The following is a 22078-nucleotide window of genomic DNA, read 5'->3' on the forward strand; positions in this document are numbered from 1 at the left end:
CCCTTTTCTGCAAATGCCTACACTGAGAAGATAAAGAAGAGGTCACCCATGGGGAATGTTGTCCAGGCTAGATCTCAGAACCATTGAATGAATTAAGGAGTAAGTGCCTGAGGAAGGACTGAACGAATGAGGGGGTGACCCCATTATCTATTGCTAGGGGATGCTGGAAAAGTAGTGGTCATAGCTGCGATAGTAATTATTTAGTGAATGCCTAAAGGGCTGGACATTGTAGCAGATACTTCACAGAAATGACCTGACTTAATTATTGCAAGCGTCTTTTAAGAGAGGTACCATTATTACCATTTTATAAACAAGGAAAGGAAAGCTCAGGGAGATTGCCACAGCAGTGGTGCCATGACTAGTAAGTGGTTTTACGAAGGTATCATGAAAATAGAAGGCCATAGATATGTATACGTGTGCATAGGGGTATTTGCAGCTACGTGTATGTGTGTGTGTACATATGTGTGGTGTTTATATAAGTCCCAAGAAAACAGTAGGCACGCATGACATGATTTTGCAGTTATTAAATGACTGTAAATGTTTCTGGTGATTAGAAGGGTAAAGACTGATGAAGTGAAGGGTGGAATGGGCGTAATGGTTTGACATTGTGGCCTTGAGGAAGGGAAGTCAAGGTCAATTCATAGAGAGCTTCTGGGGCTACCTCCCTGTTGTGTAGGGAAAAGAGAACTGGCTGAGGGCTCTGAGTGTGGTCAGAGGGTAGTGCTCATGGGTCCTGGGAGCCAAGGCTGTGAGGCTTGTGTGCACAGAGCATCCTGGTGTGACCTCCATAGGCACATATGGAAGTCTCTGCAGAGAAGTCGTATCTAGGATGAAATTAATTGTTGGTTCAGGATGGTTTCCCAGTGAGGCACTAACAAATGGAAGAACTCTGGGCCTCAGCTTCAGGCCCTTATCTCAGCTGAAGATACCTTATGAAGTAAAGGGTTCCATAGTCAAACTGGTTTGAGAAATATATGTGGTACAGGGCACCTGGGTGGTGCAGTCAGTTGAGCGTCTGAGTCTTGGTTTCGGCTCCGGTCATGATCTCAGCGTTGTGATATCGAACCCTGTGTTGGGCTCTGTGCTCAGTGTGGAGTCTGCTTGAGATTCTCTCTCTCCCTCTCCCCCTGCCCCTCCCACTCATGCTCACATGTTCTCTCTCTCTGTAAAATAAATAAATCTTAAAAAAAAAAATATATATATATATATATATATATATGTAGTACCAGTATTGCTATCAGTGTATTAACAGTATGTATGTGTGTGTGTATATATAATTTTTAATAGTATGTAATAATTATAACTTTGAAATTTAGTTATGCATAATACATAATTATACAGTATATAATTATAATTACAAAATATACGCTATATTACTATATGCCATATTGATTACATATTTATATATAATGTATTAGGGCTTGTTAAGAACTCTCTTGAAAAAAAAAATCAGAAAATCTGGCAAAATTGGCAGTCATTCTTGCATTGACACAATTGGCTGGAGAAGAGAGGCGGTTTCCGCTCTGGAGGTGGCATGCATTTTTCTCTTCACTGGAGGCCCCATCTAGGTAGTCATGCTTATACTACCTGCCTTACCTCTGCAGGCATTTGAATTTGGCCTAGAACACCACATCTCATGACCTGTTCCCCTCACCGTCCACGTGGGGCACTTCCCAGTACATCAGGACCCGCTCTGGGGGTGCAGAGGATGGTAGGATCATACTCCACTGGGAAAATCAAGGATGGCATCACTGACAGATAACACCAGAGCTTGGGAGTGGGAACTCCTGTGAGGGGTAAGATTTCCATGGTCTGAGATACGGGAGGAGGGATGGCATTCCAGGGAGTGGGAGCCACAGGAACAACAGCATGGAGGTGGGAACACTCACCGTGTGTTTGGGAACACCAAGACATGGGACTCATGTTGGGCAACTGGGAAATACGAGGATGAAAACAGGTTGAGCCAGGTCATTGAGGACCTTGGACTTGAGGTTTAATTCAGTTCGGTTTACTTAATTCTCTCTGAGCCCTTTCCATCCTGGGCTCTGCACTAGAGTTTGAATACAGGTATGATTGAGATGAAGCCTCTGCCTGAGACTTTTATCCATAGTTTGGTAGTTTAGAAGCTGGTTTTTGTTGGTGTGTATAAGTTTTTGCATTGGACCCTCTATCAGGTTAACCCAGTATGAAGCCCTGTACTCAGGCCTGATAAACCAGGACTCTTTAAGTTTAGAGAATGGAGTTCATTTACCTGCGAGGATGCGGAGCCCCTAGAGCTCCAGGGCCTTGTGTACAAAGGGTAGGTTCCTAGAAGTCTCTGTGGCCTGTCAGCCTGGGAGGCCACCTCCCAAGGAGCTTCAGCAGTGTGGTCTCCTGGCAGGCACAGCGTCTGAGGATGGAAGCCAGCAGCAGACACTGTGGTGCTGAGGGATGAGGAGATGCTTTTGAAAGAGACGAGAGGGAGTAGCACAGACAGAAGATGGAGAATCTATCAGACCCAAGAACAGGGGCCAGATTGCTTGGGGCAAAAGGGAGGGAGGAGGTCGGGGCTGTGGTAGTGAGCTGCTACACTGGGCTCCAGGGAAGCCCAAGGATGGGGTGTGAGGGGAAGGGATGCGGTGGGGTGGGGTGGGGTGTGTGTGTGTGTGTGTGTGTGTGTGTGTGTGTGTGTGTGTGTGACCAAAGTGAAGATGGAAGGACAAACAGACCTAGGCTCCTTGCTGGCTCTCTGAGATGTAATACAAAGATAAGGTTCGACGTGATAAACATGCTGTCCTAACATCCGGCGGAAGAACTCCTCTTAGGATGTGAGTGATCTGTATTTGGGAGAATATGTATATGGTGAACTGCTTGGGGCAGAAGGACAGGCATGGATTTTGGCAGGACACCAGGGAATGAGGAAAAGGTGACAAAGCTGCTCTTCAAAGAGAAAAAGAAAGGAGGCTGTCTCTTACTTCTGAGAAGTGTGAGGAGGGAGGAGAGCAGGGGAGGACAGAGACGGGTGGGGCAGGTAGATGGCACATGGCTGGCAGAGGGTAGTCAGAGGGGGTTGAGCAGACGACAGTGCCTTTTGTGGTACACGCTGGTTGCCGTGTCATGTGCAACGTGGCGCCTCTTATGACCCCAGCACTTAAAAGTGTTTTTGAGCTTTTCCCCCTTCTCTCTGACCAAAGGGAAGCCTTCACCCCTGGGTCTGGTCAGTATGAAACAGGAGGGAAAGACAGTTGTAACTGTAACTCACAGGACCTAGGGAAGTGCTCTGGATCTCGACCAGCTCTGGGTGGGGAGGGGAGCCCATCCTCGGTGGGCTGCAGGGTGGCACCTGGGTGTGAGGAAAGGTCAGCATGGAGGGGCAGGAAAGAACGGGCTAGGAGAGAGCCAGAGCTGTGCTCGGTCCCACCTGCCCTCTGGCAATGCCCATAGATCCTCTGAATCTCACCTTCACGTTACTACTGACAACTGCCTGCTTCAAGAATTAAGACCAGACATGTAAGGCTCCAGCACTTTGTAGGCCCTCAGGAAGTACATGAGACTTGTCTTAGTACTGGTCTCCAGTAACAAGGCTGCCGAGTTGTGTTCTGGGTATATAACAGGGTGCCCCGATGAAGGCCTCATGGGGGCCCAGCTCGCCATGTCACCATTTCTCGGGTCCCACACCCCTGTCTTCCACACACAAGGATTTAGGACGGAGCTCCAGAGAATGTTGACCCAGCTAAGCAGTTCTCAGCGCCTCACCTCATCAAATAGTCTGAAGGATAAAAACTCTCAGAGGTCATCTTTACTGTGAAATTCTAAAATCATATTTATTCACCAATTCACAGGAAGTGTCGTAACGACCACCAGCATGAATCAGTTTGTAGGCATTTACAAGTCAAGGCTGAAAATAAATATCTGTCTGTGTCGAATAGGCATTTAACAAATTACTTGGAAACTGCAAGAATCTTAATTGTTAGAAATTTAAAGTTTGTGACTGAAACATGGGTAAAATCACAGTTATGGGAAGAAGCCCAACAGATTCCTGTGGTGGTTCTTATTTTCTTCCTATAGCTTTATATACATGGCGATTCTCAGCGCCCTTCACTCTGCATCAGCCTGGAGTGGACAGGACAGCTCAAAATAGGCAGGGGCTCCATGAGGGGTGGGGCTGAGAGGTGTGGGGAGGGGAGGGGGCATTTTTTCTGATCATCTTTGATTGTGCATCCTCATTCACTGAGCAAGATGACAACATGCTCTCCTGAAATTAAATTATATAAATGCATACAGTCCTCCTAACAAGATAGTCCAAAGTTTGCATTGTTTGACATCATACACAATAGTATATTTAGCAAATAAACACATTTTCTAGACTAAAAGGATTTATTTGTTTGAGGCAGCTGGAAGAACTCAGAAGTCTGACATGCGTCAGGCACACACTGGCCTACCCCTTGAGGTGGCATCTCCAGATATGGATGATGGGAAGGGCTGAGAGAAGAAATCACTAAACCTCTTAGACTGGCTGAGCCCAGAATCATTACATTTAGTTCTCAAATTGTGCCCGAAGTTGGCAGAACTCCACAGCATTGCACCAAGTGTTTAGGAAATGTCAGATGCAATAGGAGGAGAGCCCCCAGCCCTATTCCCTGTAGAAATAGCTTGTTAGGTGTTATGCAGATAAGGTCTAAGTGATACAGACCCACTATTTGCAGAGAATCCTGTCTAAGTGATACAAACCCACTATGTGTAGCATCCTAAGTGATACCCACTATGTACAGCATCCTGGCAAGAGCCAGCCCCAGTGCCTGCAGCTGGCTGGACATTGCTCTGAATCGGTCAGTTCAGGAAGGCCTCTCCTTAGCTGGGTTGTGATGATCTAGGAGGGGGATGTGGCTGACCTGCTTCCCTATGGCTCATTTAATTTGATGTATAGCGAGTACTGAGTGTTTACCATGTAGTGACAAGCTGGACCTTCCATTTCCCAGTGCTTACCAAACTCCTACTATGTGCCAGGCACTGTTCCCAGTGCTTTGAGAGCTAAAAGTAAGTGAGGACAATAAGAAAAAGTGTAACATCCAAACCTGCACTTCTAAGGAATTGAAAATGTGTTGGGATCATTGACATCTTTATATCTGACTCATTTCTGTATTTTATGTCTATATATATATAGATGTCTATATAGATGTATATGGCACACATAAATCGCTGTCCTTAGCCTATTTGTTTCTCATAACTTATCTTTAACACATAAACTAATTTTCCAAACGAGTACCCCACCAAGTCATTCTGAATCTTACCTCCTTGACATTTATAATGCCCATGCCAACAACATAACACACCTGACTCTTAATACCTACAGATTTCTTTAAAAACAACCATCTTCTACATGCAGTTTCTTTTCTTATTCGCCAGCTGGTTTTCTTCAATTTCCTTCCAAGCTGTCCAGCTCAGGGCACCAACAACTTTTTTGGAAGCCACCAAGGTCAGGCTGGAAGCAATCAGGTGGATTGATCCATCATGACTAGTTAAGAATGAAATCACCTTCAAACAGGGCTGAGTTTGGAGGCATGGATTTGACTGCCCCTGGGTCACAGGGCCAGGCTTCCCCATAGTTTGCTGAAACTTGGATAGAGCTTTCAGTTGAGAGCAATGCTCTGGCTTCCTGGGTGAGCACGTTCGTGTTCTGTCACTCTTCTCCAGCCTTGCCTGTTCCCTCTCTAACTCTGAGTCTGCTTTCCCCTCAATCTCTCTCTCTTTGCCTTTTGAGTGATCAGCCCTGGGTATCAGGTCTAACTTCCTAATCTCCGAAAAGCATTTGCCTTATTTCCACCATTTGAAGTGTACAAGTGAAGATGTACGTGGCCTCTTCCGAATCCTACACATTGGCGGCTCCTTTGCAGCGGAGGGAGGAGCTGGGGGTGTGTTCCACATTGCCCAGGATGGACGGACTTTTGTCTGCAGGGGTGTGCACATCATATTCCTCTCTGTGACCCACAGGCCCAAGTGGAGCCCTTTGTCACAGAGGCCCTAACGAACCCTTCCTAAGGACAGCTGTTTCCTGGCCTTTCCCTTCCCTTTTTCACAGGGCTGGACTCTAGCTGGGACCTGTGGTTGGTTATCTGCTCCTGCACATAGACACAACCTGTGGGCTCCTTTCTCCGATAGCTTTTTCTGCTGGGGAAAGAACCCTTACCATGAGTGAGTGTGTGTGTCCCATTTCTGTTCTGAAATGCTCAGAAAAGGGTCTGGGCAGCAGAGATGCATTTTCATTTCAAGATAAAAGCGAACAAATGTTAAAGCCAGCACATTTCTTTCACCTGGGATTAATATACACCATCTGCGTTTTGGCTCTTCTCACGTCTGTTGTTCTCTTTTCTTATGTCTGTTGGGGGTTGAGCTTCACCTTGACAGACCTCTGCAGCGAATCTGGTAAAAGGGGCTGCAGAGGACCCCCTCTCAGGACGTTGCCCAGGACCTAGAGGATGGAGCAAGTGGGCTTATCAAGGCCCCTCCAACTGCTCCGTGCTTAGGGGCAACTTTTACTGTTATAGATAGGAAGGGGCCACTATCCAACAACCCCATTCCTGTTCTTCTGCCCCTCTATGTACTTCCACTCCTCCTTGCTCTGATTTTATGAAGGATTCCGACCTATATATTAAGAGAAATGATGGTGGAGTCTTTTTTTTTTTGAAGCATCTTAATTTTTCGCATCCTGTCCATTTGCTGAGGTCAGGTGATCTCTGGTATTCTGTTTAATTCACCACTTACCAAGCCCGTGCTGTGGGCCAGGTGCTGTACTAGTCACCCACGGCGCTGGGGTAGGTGAGTGACTCTTGCCTTGACGAGGGAGCCTGTGACAGCAGAGGCAGCAGGAGCTGAGGGGCCATCAGCCTCACACAGCCATGTTTTCTGGGGCCTGGTCAGGGTCCCCAGTGGGTGCTTGAGCACTGTGGTTCCATTTCATTCAACGGCCAGTTCTCATGGAATGGGTCCCGGACTCTGGAGATGTATCACCTCCATGGTCCAGAGGTAGCAGTTCCTCTCCACTGCTCAGAATGGGAGGGACTAGTTGATGTTGGGACACAGTTCTCCTGTTTCTGACAAATGTGAATGGCTGGTGTGGCCTGCACAGTGACACACCTTGGGTGTCTCCTCTGTGCCCAGTCTTCCCAGTAAATGCCCCTCCTACTCCCTCTCTCTGCCTCGTGTCCTGGCTATATTGGAGCTGCCGAGACTTCTGACTGGACACAGATCTAAGCTTGCCAATGGGAACAGAGCCCATCCTGCTCCCAGAACTGTCTGAGGCTCTCCACCTATGTCCTATCATGCCATTCCTTGTCCTTTTGTCCCATGGGGGGCTTTGCAATAAGTGACTTAACTTCAGGGAAACAAAATTGTCTTAAGGTCTTGGGAAAGAGATGTCACATCAGAGAATTCACAAAGAGAGGCCAGGCTATAAAGAAAGTTATTCTGGACTGAAGTGACACAAACATGAAGAAACTTTCCTTCCCCTTCTTGGGTCTGCTCTCTCCCATGCTTCTCACAAACAACTGGTAAACTCTGTTGGTTCTTCTTAGCATAATCTAATGTGTTGGAGATGGTGGTTCTTGATATAGTCACTGTGTTCTCAGGGGATTGGTTGGGCATTTAATCAGAAGACCTTTTCATAAACTGGGCTGGAGAAATGGAGGTATCCTTTAGGGCATTTGGGGGAGAACTCAGCAAGGCCGGGGCAGATAGGACCAGGAATATGCCTCTAATCAAGAGGGAACTGGATTCTTAGGAACTGAACAGCAGGCATGAGCTCTCCAAGGCCATGTGTCTGTGTTCCCTTCCAGCCCTTAGATGGCCCCACTCCACTGTCTGTAGGCCCTGATGGCTCCACAGCATACATGCTGTGTGGGGACCAGTTCTCCTGCTGATGTAGGGACACTGCTACAGTTTAATCATTTCCCCTAAAATATGGCCCTTCAGGAGGCTGCTCATCAATGGGAATCTGGAAGGCAGCCTCCCTAGGGATGGGTAGCCTCACTACAGCCTCCCCTGGACTGTGTTTGTCTCTAGGATGAAAGGGGCCAGACCAGCAGGAGGTGGCTCCTGCCCCAGGGGAGGAATGAAGTTGGGACTAGGCCCAAAGTTCCTTGAAATCACTGCTTCAGGGAGTATGGACTAGAGAGAGTCTGGAGGGCCCTGGACGGTTCATGGGGAGCTCTGCTTTGACCCCCTCTCTTCTACACTAGTAATGGACTTTCTTATCCTATTAATCCTCTCCTCCCAGGGCCAGTGAAAGTCACTCTCATTCTCTACATCAGTGGTTTCCAAACCTTAGAGTGCATCAGGATTAGAGAGCCTTAAAACACACACTGCCGGGCCCCACCCTGGTTTCTGATTCAGTAGCTCTTGGGTGGATCCCAAGAATTTGCATTTCTCACTCATCCCCAGGTGATGCTCTGGCCCAGGGATGCACCTTAAGAACCTCTGCTCTCTAGTGTCCTGTGGCCCCTTAGCAGGTCCTACAAAGTCAGAGCCCTTCTTCTCTCCTCAGCTCTGACTTTAGGCCTCAGGGGTGCACCCTCACATCAGACTTTTCATGTCTTTGGAACTTGGCACATGGAGGCCCCTGTACCTGGCTTACTTTCCAGGTCTGCCTGCCTGCTCTTCATACTGAAGAACTTCCTTTGGCCTAGTTTCACTGAATCTCAGTCTTCAGCCATGTGATACTCACCTTGTAGGCAGGGTGACTGGCTTTCATCCATAAGTGACCTGGGTTGGGCTGGGGCAGAATTAGAAACATCTAGGGAAGCATTGCCTGCTTCCCCAGGGCTCTCCTCTTTTGACCTTGGCAATGTGTTTGAGGGCTCCCAGAATCACACCTGCCATCTGACTTAGGGTGGAGAATTGCCAAAGCAAGTTACCCACCTCCCTCAACTCTAAACTTCTGCCTACACCTGTCCCAACTGCTCTCAGACAGCCTCCAACACCGTAAAGGAAGCATGCCAACAGCTCATGAGCCCGGGAGACCCGCCTGGGCAGGGCCACACCTCAGTCATCCACCTTTCCCCCGTTTCTGGCACAGGGCCTGGCACACCATGGGCACTCAGCAAGGATTTGCTGAATTACATTGAACGTAGCTACAAACACAGAATCCCATCTGTTCACTAATGGCATCCAGGGAATGTTTGATTGCTTTCTGGGGTGCTGGTGGAGGTACTTCTTGTGTCTCTTTGTGTTGTCTTGGGGTAGAGTCAAGTTTGACTTCTAATCTATAGCCCTTGTAAAGCCAACTCTCCTTTGTAGTTGGCATCATAAAGAAAACTAGAACAAGATCTATCAAGTAGGTACAGAATAAATATATAAAATAAAATAAAGGCAGGGAAATGAAGGTACTGGAGTAGACTTCAAGACTTTCACTGTTCATTTCCTTTGCCTACAGCTGGGCAGCAGAAAGTGATTATATAAAAATTGTGCCAAGGGCTTTGGCTTGTCAGCCTTGATAAAAGTCTGATGCAGATAGAGGATCCTGTACCATCCGTAGCCCTCCAGAGTATTTTGCAGGGGCTTGGAGGATCCCCCAAAGGCCTGAGAATGATCTTACCTGAAAATCATCTACTTTTCACTTGTAAATTCTTTCAAAGAATTAAACTCACTCCCTCACTTTTTTTGTAAAACTGATTTGGTTAATTTCAATGAGAGGATGGTTAAGAAAAAGTCCTCTTTTCCTCTTGCTAATATTGAATCATAGAGCCATAAAGACTGCTAATTTTGAAATGTGCTGGGTAGGGCTTTCTACTGATTATGTTGCTATTGATTTAAACAGTCAGAAGTCTTCAGGATCATTTTTAGAGCAATGGCATGAACGGGGCTGAAATGGAAATCAGTCAGATAATGAACACCCCCGCTTAGAAATCATTATGGGCTGAGTTGTGCTGGGAAGGCTCTGGGTCTGGGAGTTGCCCCTGAGCTCAAGCCGGTTGGCGCTCAGTGGTTACAGTTCCTATAGCCAGGGCTTGGCATTCTGCATGACTGCTTGCCTGTGTCCAAGTCAATTTGACCAGAACCAGGTGTTTTTTGTTGTCATTTTCTTGCTGGGACATGGACATTTAAAAGAGCCTAACTAAGGACTATGGAGTTGTTGTTCATTTTGGAGGCAAAGACCCCTGGGTAGTTGAAGGAAGGGTCTAAGATAGCAATCTACTTTCCCTTGGTAAATGGGAAGGCTGCTTTCCTTGAACGTATGGTAGAGGTGTTTATACTATGACCTATAGGCCAAATCTGGCAGGCTGCTGGATTTTGTATGGCCCATGGGCTCAGAAGAGTTTTTTAATTTTTTAAATGGTCAAAAAGTAAAAATCAAAAAGTAATAAAATTTCATGACATATGAAAATATATGAATTCAATTTGCTTTTTTAGTATTCATAAATAATTTTTTTTGGAACATTAGCCGTATCCATTCATTTATGTATTGTCTGTGGTTTGTTTCATGCTACAGTGGCAGATTTGAATACTTGCAATAGAGACCATATGGCCTGCAAAGCCCCAAATATTTACTGTCTGGCTCTTTATAGATAAAATTTGCTGACATCTGCTGTATGTACAGGCCTGGAGGACATTGCTTCCCACCAGGAGCCCTCTCCCTAGAGGGTCTGCGTCCACAAGGTACAGCTCTTGCTACCTGCAGAGATGTGTGGTCTAAACCCTGCTTGATAGGATGATTGAGAACATTCAAGAAAGTGGTAATGAAATAAGATCCCGCTCAAATTACATTTTTGTTATCTACATAAGTTTGGGCCTTGGTCAGATTTAAAGCATTTGATTAACCTACTAGAATATACTTTTGGTATTCTTTAAGACAGGTGACCAACTAGTTGATTGCTTTACTCCATTGGGCAGCTCATTCTATACTGGCCTTTTCCATTTCAACCTTGTCTTCCTCTTCCTCCCTGTCACCCGAATCACTTGAGAGGTTTCAGCCTATCTATTTTCCAGCTCCAGAGAGCAGAATCTGGTCATCTTCTTGGCAAGATAAGCAATGGTCTGGCCTTTGGCCAACCTGGTCAGCTGTTCCTCTGGGGTATGAGCCTGCATCTGCTGCTTCTGATGTCTGGATGAGAGGCCACACGGTGTCTGGGCCATCTGGGAGTTCTGGTTCCCAGATACCAGCATATGGAACCTGGAAAATGCTGGGCTGATTAATGACCTTTTTCACACATTAGAATATCTGGTGGAGGGTAACTTACATTACTCGCCACTCACCTGAATAGTCCCTGAAGCTTCTACTTTTATATAACCACTCCTTCTTGTTGAGTAGGGTGTTGGGAACATGATAAATGCCCATTGACCCAGCAGTATTATTATGCTTCGTTTGTGGAGCTGACATGCAGTCTGACTTCGCACAACAGGAGTTGATGGAGAGGGTCCTGACTTGTTTCCATTATTTCTCTACATCAATCTAGTCACAAATGATTCAACCCTGTGTCCTTAGCCAAGTGCCACTTTTATCTGATCCCCCAATACCCTCCCCAAATTATGCTCCAAATAGGCCACTCAACCATGAATAAGTGATGCAGCCATTGGAGATAGCCAGAGGGCATGAGGAACCCCTTCCCACCCCAACCAAACCAAAAGGACTCTTGCAAGGTGCTCTCATGAAAACCAGACCTATAATTTTAAATGGAAATTCAGTTGAAAAAGAACTGGTTGTGATGAACACTGGGTGTCATATGTAAGTGATGAATCACTGAATTCTCCTGAAACTAATATTACACTATATGTTAATTTACTAGAATTTAAAAACTTGAAACATTAAAAAATAAATTTCTTACGAATAACAAAAAAAAATGGGTTTTGAACCATAAATTTGGTTTTACTGCCATAATTTTGGGAGAATTGTTAGCTCCTAAGTGCCCAACTGGAGAATCTTTTTTTATTTAACCAAGGGAGTGGTGGGACTAAGCAGTGTTAGAGATTTTCTCCTTGTAGATGTGCAGACACAGCCTGATACGAAAAGGGCATTTTGGTTGGGAGAATTCACAGAAGTGACTGTTTCCATTCAATGAATATAAAATCCCGAACTTCTGCCTGCATTTTTCCCTAAGGGAAAAATTAGGGCACTGATTCAGTTTGATTGTGTGCCTCTTCCTCCTGTGACTTCTCTCCCAGCTCTGGGTCTGTTTCATATAATTTCTATGCCTGTTGGGTCCCCCTCTGCAACGATTATATCCTCGGAGGGGAAGCACTCCTCTTCCTCAGCTTTAGCATTTTGTAGGGCTGCTGGTTGAGTGCTTAGCACATAGTAGGTCCTCAGAAATGCCCGTGAGCTGTATAAATATGAATATAAGTAGAAGTGGGGTGGGTGGGCACTGGACCAAGAGTAGAAGGTGGGGAGTCTGGTCTTGTCTCTAGCTCTAAATGACTCTGAGCAAGGTGCTGAAGCTCTGAACCTCAGTTTACTCAAAATATGCCTGACAATAGATGTCCCAACTCTCTGACCGAACTATGGTGAGGCTCAAAGGAGGGAAACATATGCAAAAACCACTATCAGTGGTGGGAAAAGCTGCATCAGGTAGTTTGCTTGAATCAGAAGGTTGCAGGGACTGCTCATGGATGGAGGTCAAACTAGAGGACATTGATGGTGGACCCCCTTAAGCTCTGTTTTGGTGACATGGTGAGTAGAATGAATAGATTCTCAACTTTCTTTTGAACCTGAATGCCACTGTGACTAGGGGCCAGCTCTGTGCCTGTGCCAGTACGGGCTGGGGGAGGGCGGGGACAGATTGTACAGACAGAGGACAAAGCCAGAGACATTCAAAACAAAGATGGTCTCAGAGCCTTGTGGAAGTCCTAGAATGGCCCTGTTTTTGCCTGCTATTCTCTTGGTCACAAAAGAGCACAGACAAGTTACCATAGCAACAGTTCTTATGAGGTGTGCATGTTAGGATGGAGTTGGAAAAGATTTTCTTATTAAAACAAGAAGAAATTAGGTTTTCAGATATATTTGCCCTCCACCCAAAGCGTTGCTCCTTTTATGAGAATAAAGCAGCAGCTGTTCCTATCACAGATATGCTCCTAATTCCTAGCATTCGAATCTTCAAACTTTCATTTTAGATTCGGCACAGTTCATGATAGTCCTAACACATCTGAGAGGGATGCATTTTCTCAAGAGGTAAAACAGTGTGAAACCGGTGATGAGGTACCCTAAGACTAGATGCTGAAAGCCTTGTCAGCCTCTGGCTGGGGAGACCCCACCACCCCCATCCCCCAGATCTGTGCCCGCCGTGGTGCCCAGCTGCTCATCCTATCCGCCCTTCCTTCTGGTCCCTGGCTGCAGGCTTGTCACGCTGTTGCCTGGGGCGGTGCCTCTGTGGAGTGCTTCCTGGTTCCTGTGCTGTGTGGTGGCAGCCAAGGCAGGCTGACAGCTTTGGCTGGGGACCAGACTCTGCTGTGGCCAAGGACCTCTTGGTTTTGGACTTTTCATCTAAGCTTGTGTGGCGTCAGAAAGGACAAAGGGAAAGGCTCTCCAAACTGGGGAGAGTGTATGAGTGCGTGTGCATGCGTGTGTGTGAACCTTTCCCTATACATTAATTCTGCCTCAACAAGGACTTTCCTTTAAGAATGGAGATCTCTTGTGTGTGAAGTCTGACCACCTTGCCCATGTGAAGCCACCTGAAGAGTCAGGGAAGGAGAATCTGCTGGTCTGTGTGGAAGAGGAGACGGGGGCAGGTACACGCCCAGTGAGCTGGAACCCAAGGGCCCTGGGCACAGGGAGTCCGGGGAAGGTGAGTGACATAAAGGCTGACTTTCTCCCCTGCACAGGCAGAACTCTGCAGACTGGCTGACAGGATGCTGGGTGAGCCCAAGGCAGACGTGGGGGGGCTATAGGACAAAGTCCCCCTGGAAGTCCCCACTAATGACGACCCTGGGAGTCTTGGACCCTCCCCAGGGCTGGGACACAGGGAGTGCCCAAGGCATAAAGGGTGGCTTCCAGGAGGCTGGAGGAGGCCTGCCCAGACCTGTCATAGGAATCAGAGGCGACATGTGATAGACTCGGGTGTACATCGGGTGGGGCTTACAAAAGGGACACGTGAGTGAGCGCAGGCAGCGGGCTGCTAGTAGGGCAGGGCCGAGTCGTCCCACTCCAGCTGGGTGTGCCTGGCTCCGCTCTGCCCGTGTCTGCCCTTGCCCATCCCTTCCTCCTCCTCTTCCTCTTCGCTGTCCTCTGACTCACTGCTGCTGGAGCTCACGTCTTCCTCTACTTCTTCCTCCTCATCAGTTTCCTCTTCTCCACACCCTGGTTCTTCATGTTTCTGGATGTCGGGGAGAGAAGGGACATACTCATCAGGGGCTGAGCAAAAACCATTCTGGAACTTACATGTTTCTTCCTCCACTAAGGGAACATTTTGGGCCCCTTGAACGCCTTTCCCTTCCCACTAAACCCATGGCCCTGGGGACAGGCTCCTGGACAGGAGGTCCTCTGATGAAAGGCAAATCCGAGGGCTAAGGACCAAGAAGAAATAGTGGATTCCCAGACCTGGACTCAAGGTACATTGTGGGTTTTAAACCTAAGACATCGGAGCCAGTCCCTTTCTTCTTTGGAAACCTTTCAGGCCAGGGTTTACTTTCTGGCATTTCTGGAGCCTGTCTATATGGAGCTTTCCCCGTCTTCAGTGTTAGCTCGAATGCTATTCTCTCACGGAGAAGCATACAGCCCGGTCCCAGGTGACATCATAGTCTCTGGGAGCAGAAGGCCTCCTAAGCCAAGACTCAGGTATGCTGCTTCTCAGAAATACTCCTTCGGGAGGGAAAGTTCATGGTCCTCATTTTCTATGCCTCCCCTCAGTGGCTGAGGCTTGTGTCTTCAAACTCAACCCCACTCTTTTCCAGTTCCATTCCTGCCCCATCCCCCGCCAGCTTTTTGGTGACTCTAGCAAAATCTTAGTTCTGGATTTATGTCTTGAGTTGATGAAACAGCCATAAAAGATGTATGCCCTTGCATGGTTGCATCCCCTCCCTGGAGCGGCTTCTTTTCTACCTTGCCTGCCACCCCTCCCTTCCATCTTAACCCATTCTTCAAGGCCTCCCTTAGGCTAACCTCCTCTAGGAAATCATTCTTGAACACTCCAGCCTCGATGGCTCTCCCTAGTCCTGCTTCACTGACCATTGGCATCAGCACGTTAGCCCTCGGTAAGAACACTTGTGCCCAGGACTCAGACTGCTAGCTCTCTGAGGGTGGAAATGCTGGTGTCCCCACAGTGGAGTGCTTAGCACCATACCTACACCCTATGCTAGGAGAAGCTGAGCTACCTTGGCACGCTGGTTAGGATATCAGGGGGACCATGTTCATTCCTCAGTGACTCCTGATTTTCCTCTGCTTTTCTACTCCTGCCTCTACCACCACCGAGGAAACCATGGGCAGCCCAAAGGGCACTTGTAGAACTTTGATACTCGTATGTCTAGAGCTGGGGCCTTAGACCCTCATGGGTGGATGCTGGAGGTTGCTGGCTAACTGAAATGAGATGACTTTAGGATCCAGCAACCTTGACTTGAATATTGGAGAAGTTTGAGCACTTTGAGGATGAGAACCTCTATTTCACAGGGGGTTGGGAAGATTAAATGGGGTGGTGTACAAAGAGCACCCCGTGCAGTGTCTGACATGATGGGGGCTCAGTGAATGGCAGGTATTGCTGTTGTGCTTTTGTTTTAACCTGTTCTGAACCTTTAACGGTGTAAATTAGATGGCTTTGCTCCATGCCTGCAGAGCTCACTTAATCAAAAAATTCAATACTGAGTCTTTGTTAGCTCTGCATTAAATACTATGGGGGAGGCAAGGGATAGACACCACATGGCTGCTTGCCTTAAGAAATGTCTGGTTCTGTTTGTAGGGTGAGAGCAATTCACATTTTTAATCAGTGAATGCAGCTGGTGGGAAAGTATGGTCCATGCAGGTTGAGTGGGCTGAAGGTGCTCAGAGAAGGCAAGGGTCAGTGGGGCTGGGCTTCCAGCACAGGGAAGATGGAGCTGGGGGAGGGGAAGCATACTGCCCCAAGATCCCAGCTCCTGCATGAGGATCACCTCCATGGGGTTGACTGTGATAGTGAGCGCAGAGTCGTCCCAATCCATCTCAGCCTCCTTGGCAGCCTCTGTCTCCTGGGTGAAGTGCTGGTGGGCTATCCGGATCCGGTACATGCCCATGGCCACGACAAATACCAGCATGCACACGGAGATGATGATGACCACTGTGGCGATGCTTGGGACCACTGGAACAAGGAAGGAATCCACATGACGTGGTGAACAGAAGGACTAGCTCAGTCTTGGGATGGAGTGTGAATGAAACATCCATGTGTAGGTTACAATCTGCCCTACCACTTCTCAGCTGTAGAACTCTGGGCCAGCATCTCACCCTGTCTGGGCTTCATTTTCTTCATCTCTATAATGGGTACTTGTGAGGAATAAATCAAATGGTGAATGGATGTTCTCTTCTATCTTTTGCTTTCCCCTCTAATTCTGGGGCAGCTTCCACTGAGAGCCAGGCACTAGAATTTCAGAGGGACAGACACGGCATCCACCAGACAGTAATACAAATGGCAAGACTAGAATTGAAGTAAGGGTGGGAGACTGCAATATGGTGTGCACGTGTGCGTGTGTGAGAGCGAGAGGGCACATTTGAAGGGGCTCAGCGAAAGCTTCGCACAGGATGTGGCTCTGAGTTAGGCCTCAAAGGACTTGGAAGATTTTGCCCTAGCACTCTGTACTAACCTCTGTTATATCGTAACTTCTTTCCCTACCTAGCCCCTGACTGAGGCTGCGAGTACCTCAGAGGCAGGGCCCACAGCTTTCCCATTCCTGGGTCCCTCCAGTTCTGGGCACCTGTGGCTGCCATACCATACCTGTTAGTGGATGGTCTTGAATCACAGTGACCGCCTGATAGCCTAAGGTCCTTCCTCCCAGGCCACCTACCTGAACTGTGCTGGATGCTACCCTGGGACTCAGGGTGGTGGACAGACTGCAGGAAGGGAGGCTGCACAATAAGGTGGTTGACATGCTCCTTGTCTGAGACTCTGGCCTCATGGAGGACGCTGACCTAGGAAGAGCAGGGAGAGGTGCTGCTGACCAGGGTGGCAGGTGGACCCAAATGAATGAGGAACGAGTGGATAACTCTGAAATTCCCTAATGATGGAAGGACCCACTCACCTCCAGGTTGAACTCATTGCTGGTATAACGTCCATTGAGTTCTGAGCACTTGATTCTGAACCTCCGGGTCTCGAGGGAACCTGGATGCCAGTTGCGGTAGCGGATGTGATGCAGCACCTGCTCATAGCGACTCATGGAGCCCACACCTGTCATAAGAAGGTAGAAGATGGGGGATACAGGATGTGGCTTCTGGGACTTGTGGTTCTCCTGAATTTGTCCAGGGTAAGAGCTTGAGATGTTTAGGGGAAGACAATGCATGGATACAAGAATTCTAAGGAGCCAATTGAACTGACCCAAAGGAGTTCCAGATACATTGGACTCTGAACAGAATGGCCTCAGCCTGTCAAATGCTATATTTGCTGAGGTCAAATATTATAAGAGAAAGCATCCACCTACTTTCTGCAGAAGAGGTCCTCAAGATGCTGAAGTAGCTCACTGACAGAGGGGCTAGAAGTCCATGCTCTGAGGTCAAAGGTCCCTACCTGACCCCACAGGTGACAGAGCACCATCACACTCATGACTCCAGCCTGAGAGTGATGAGAGCGCAGTTAAGGGGCTGAGTGTGGTCTTACCATAGATAGAGTAGCCTGCTGTGGAATTGGTGGCATCCAGGTGTCGCTGATGGAGCTCACTGTGGTTGAGCTCCAAGCATTCCTGTCTTGGGTCCAGGTCCCCTCCAATCACCAAAATGTCACAGAAATCTAAGTTGTGAAGCATTTCTTCTAAGACTGCTGATTTGGGGGCTGAGGGAAGACAGACATGGAAAACAGAGGCATGAGGACAACTCAGCAGGTTTGCATGTCTTCTTCCTCCTCTGTGACTGCATGCCAGGGTCAGGCTGAGTCAGGAGAAGAGGCTGTGCCATCCCAACCACCACCTCCATGGCTCAGACGAATGCCCAGGCATGCCCTGAGGTTGGGTGGCATGGATTTGTGTGAAGAGCATGAATAGTCAAAAGATGTGAATTTGAATACCAGCTACTAAGACACAGTGTTAGAGAACTATCTACCTCTCAATTTCCTCATCTGTAAAGAGGGCGAGGGTCTTGAGAGGAATAAAGACAGTGTCTGGCACCTAGTAGGTGCTCAATAAGCGATAGTTCTCATTTGGGGCCAGATATAAGTGCCCTTCTACCATGCTGTCCTAGTTTTCCCCATGTGATCATGGTGTGTATATCTGTCACCCCGGCAGACCCTGAGTTTTTCCAGGGAAGTAGCACTTTTTTTTTTGTTTATTATGACCAACTCCTCAGTGTCTAACCCAGGGGCTCATATGGAGCATATTATTATATTTATTATTATAAACAATTATATTATGGAGATAATATAATAAAATGATTAAGTAAACTGGTTAGTTGGCAATCTTTTGGTCAGTCTAGCAATCCTGGCCTGATTTTGTGACCCCCAATTTTCCAGAGGGACGTCTGAGTATTCGAATGCTGCACACGTTGGCAGTCCTAACTTAAAAGTATTGGGACTTCTGGGGAAGATGGCAGAGTAGGAGGACCCTAGTTTACCTCATCCCACTGATATACCTAGATAATACCACATCGGTGTAAATCGGAAAACAACCTGAAGACTGGCAGAACCAACTCCACAACTAAATGTAGGGAAGAGGCCACATGAAAGAGGGTAGGAAGGGCAGAGACATAGTCCGGAGCTAAATGGGTCTGCAGGAAGGAGGAATGCCACAGACATAGAAAGGGGAAACACACAGGCGACCAAACACCCCAGGCACAGGGAAGATGAATACCTATAATTGGCTTTGAAAACCAGCCGGGCATAATTTCATGATTTGTTACAAGCAGAAGTGCTTAACACCTGGAACATTAAAAATCCGTGGGCTTGGCTCTGGGAGAGGCAGGAGGTGAGAGGAAACTCAGTCCTTGCCCTTATAGAGACAGCACAACAAACAGCCTGTGGAGATACAACATAGAAGCAGCAGTTTGAAAAATGCCTGGGGTATATGGGCGAGCATGTGCTGAAAGTTCCAGGAACAAAGGGGCATGTGGCACCATTTCCCTCCCCTGCTCCTCAGCCGAGACACATAGACACCCGAGGGAACCAGCACAGTGCCAACATGTGCTATCTAACTTGCTAACAGTGAAATGATCCCCAGGTTCTCCTGCAGACATGCCCCCTCCAGCCCGGCCTGCACTCCGTGTTCCCTCCTACAGCACACCTGCACCAGGTTCTCCTGCTGATCAGCCCCCTCCAATATGACCTTGGCCAGAGCCCAGCCAAAGTGGTGCCACAAACCTGGCACTGTGTAAGCTGCCCTGAAAGGGACCAGCACCAATCCAAAGTGATTCCTGCCCTGGGGAGAGGGGAAGATAACCATGCATACCAAACTGGCCCCAGCAGTAGGCTGGGGGCAGACATCTGGTCTGACTACAGGTTCCACCCACCAATAAAATCTTAAGGAACAACACAGGGAAAGTACCCTGCAGTTCGATGTTAATGCATTTCTGTCAAATGCCTGATCTGACTCAGCTCAAGGCAGGCCCAGACTGGCTACCACCACAGAGACCAAATCCTGCTCACAATAGGCCAAGAAAGCCATTGCAGACCACTGGACTGAAGGCAAAAGCAGCTCATCCACAGCAGTAGGTCATAAAAAACACGCACATGGGAGATACTCCTGAAGTACTGATCCTGGTGAATGGGGACACTGCAGGGCACTACAGGACATCTTCATTAGGCCACTACTTTCAAGAGCAAGAGACCTTGCTGACTTTCCCAACACACAGAAACACACAGAGGGTTAGACAAAATGAGGGGAGAGGAATATGTCCCAAATGAAAGAACAGAACAAAATCACAAGCAAGAGACCTAAACAAAAATGAAGAATAATATCCCTGATAAAGAATTTAAAATAATGGTCATAAAGCCACTCCATGGACTGGTGAAAAGAGTGGAGGACCTCAGCGAGACCTTCAACAGACAAAAAACAACCAACCAATTAGAAATAAAGAGCTCAATAAATGAAATTAAAAATACACTAGAGGGAATACATGGACTAGAGGAAGCAGATCAGCGACCTGGAGGGCAGAGTAATGGAAAGCAATCAACCTGAACAGAGGGGGAGAAAAAAAAAAAACGGAGAGAGACTTAGGGAACTCAGTGTCACCATCAAACATAATAACATTTGCATTATAGAGAGCCAGAAAGTGGAGAAAAAGGGGGCAGAAAATTTACTTGAAGAAATTACAACTGAAAATTCCCTAAATCTGGGGGAGGAAACAAATCCAGATCCAGGAAGCAGAGGGACCCCAACAAAACCCAAGGAGGTCCACACCAAGACACATAATAATAAAATGGCAAAGAATAGTCATAGAGAATTTTATTAAGATTTTATTTATTTGAGAGAGAGAGTGAGTGAGCGAGCACATAAATAAGCAGGGAAAGTAGCAGGCAGAGGGAGAGGGAGAAGTAGGCTTCCCGCTGACCAAGGAGCCCAATGTGGGGCTTGATCCCAGGACCCTGGGATCATGACCTGAGCTGAAGGCAGACACTTAACCAACTGAGCCACCCAGGTGCCCCTATTACTATTTTTTAGAGAGAGCAAGTGAGCACCAGGAGAAGGGCAGAGGGAGAGAGAATTTTAAGCAGGTTCCATGCTCAATGTAGAGCCTGACATGGGCTTGATCTCACTATCCTGAGATCAGTACCTGAGCCAAAACCAAGAATCAGGCACTTAACTGACTGAGCCATCCAGGCACCACAAAGAGAGAATCTTAAAAACAACAAGAGAAAAGAAAGCAGTTACGTATGAGGAAAACCCATAAGGCTATCAGCTAATTTTTTAGTAAAAAGGTTGCAGGCCAAAAGGGAGTGGCATGATATATTCAGAGTGCTGAAAGGAAAAAATCTGCAGCCAAGAGTACTCTAACCAGCAAGGCTATCATTCAGAGTAGGAGGAGAGGTAAAGAGTTTCCCAGAAAAACAAAAGTTAAAGGAATTTATGACAACTAAATCAGCTCTACAAGAAATGTTAAAGGCAATTTGCTGAGTGGAAAGAAAAGATCATAAAGAGTAAAAAAGGTAAGCACAAAAGCAGTAAAAATAAAGTATATCTATAAAAATCAGTCAAGGGACTCACAAAATAAAAGGATATAAAGTATGACACCATGTACCTAAAATGTGGGGGTGGGAGGGAGGAGTAAAGAACGTGTTCAAATTTAAGTGACCAACAACTTAATATAGACTGCTACATGCAGAAGATGTTATTCACAAACCTAATGATAACCACAAATCAAGAACCAGAATAGATATGCAAAACATAAAGAGAAAGGAATCCAAGTAGATCACTATAGAAAGCCAACAAACCATGTGAGAAGAGAGCAAGAGAAGAAAGGAACAAAGGAGAACTACAAAAACAACCATAAAGCAAGTAACAAAATGGCAAAAAGTACATACCCATCAATAATTACTTTAAATGTTAAAGGACTAAATGCTCCAATAAAAAGACACAGGGTGATGAAATGGATAAAAAACCAAAACCTATCTCTATAATGCCTACAAGAGACTCATTTTAGACCTAAAAACACATGCAGATTGAGTGAAGGGATGAAAAAGCATGTATCATGCAAATGGAAGTGAAAAGCAAGCCAGAATAGCAATAGTTCTGACAAAATAGACTTTAAAACAAAGACTGTAACAAGAGACAAAGGACATTCTCATAATCATAAAGGAAATAATCCAACAAGAAGATAATAACAATTGTAAATATGCACCCAACATGGGAGCACCCAAATACACAGAGCAGCTAGTAACAAACATAAAGGAAGTAGTTGATAGTAGTATACAATAGCAGTAGGGGACTACAGCACCTCACTTACATTGATGGATACATTATCCAAACAGAAAATCATCAAGGAAACAGTGACTTTGAATGACACATTGGGCCAGATGGATTT

The 22078-nt window shown here is 46.9% G+C and overlaps 1 protein-coding gene and 1 long non-coding RNA gene across 2 annotated transcripts in view; one reads left to right on the forward strand and one right to left on the reverse strand.

Annotated features, from left to right (window-relative positions):
* The window catches only part of LOC129045387 (uncharacterized), an 81849-nt gene that overhangs the window by 34829 nt on the left and 24942 nt on the right, over positions 1 to 22078 (forward strand). Inside the window, exon 3 of the long non-coding RNA XR_010410310.1 lies at positions 1605 to 1796. This is a non-coding gene — a long non-coding RNA (uncharacterized LOC129045387). The remainder of the gene's footprint in view (positions 1 to 1604; positions 1797 to 22078) is intronic.
* CLSTN2 (calsyntenin 2) overlaps positions 3778 to 22078 on the reverse strand; it is a 608040-nt gene continuing 589739 nt past the window's right edge. The window contains exons 13-17 of the mRNA XM_045903664.3: positions 17733 to 17903; positions 17161 to 17306; positions 16927 to 17050; positions 16042 to 16226; positions 3778 to 14276 (exon numbers count right to left, since the gene is read on the reverse strand). Of these exons, the coding sequence (XP_045759620.1) occupies positions 14079 to 14276; positions 16042 to 16226; positions 16927 to 17050; positions 17161 to 17306; positions 17733 to 17903 (824 nt within the window). The 3' untranslated portion in view covers positions 3778 to 14078. The remainder of the gene's footprint in view (positions 14277 to 16041; positions 16227 to 16926; positions 17051 to 17160; positions 17307 to 17732; positions 17904 to 22078) is intronic.

This window comes from Mirounga angustirostris, unplaced genomic scaffold, assembly GCF_029215605.1.
Source record: "Mirounga angustirostris isolate CCGP_5_RB_7025 unplaced genomic scaffold, mMirAng1.0.hap1 SCAF_1, whole genome shotgun sequence".
NCBI lineage: Eukaryota > Metazoa > Chordata > Mammalia > Carnivora > Phocidae > Mirounga > Mirounga angustirostris.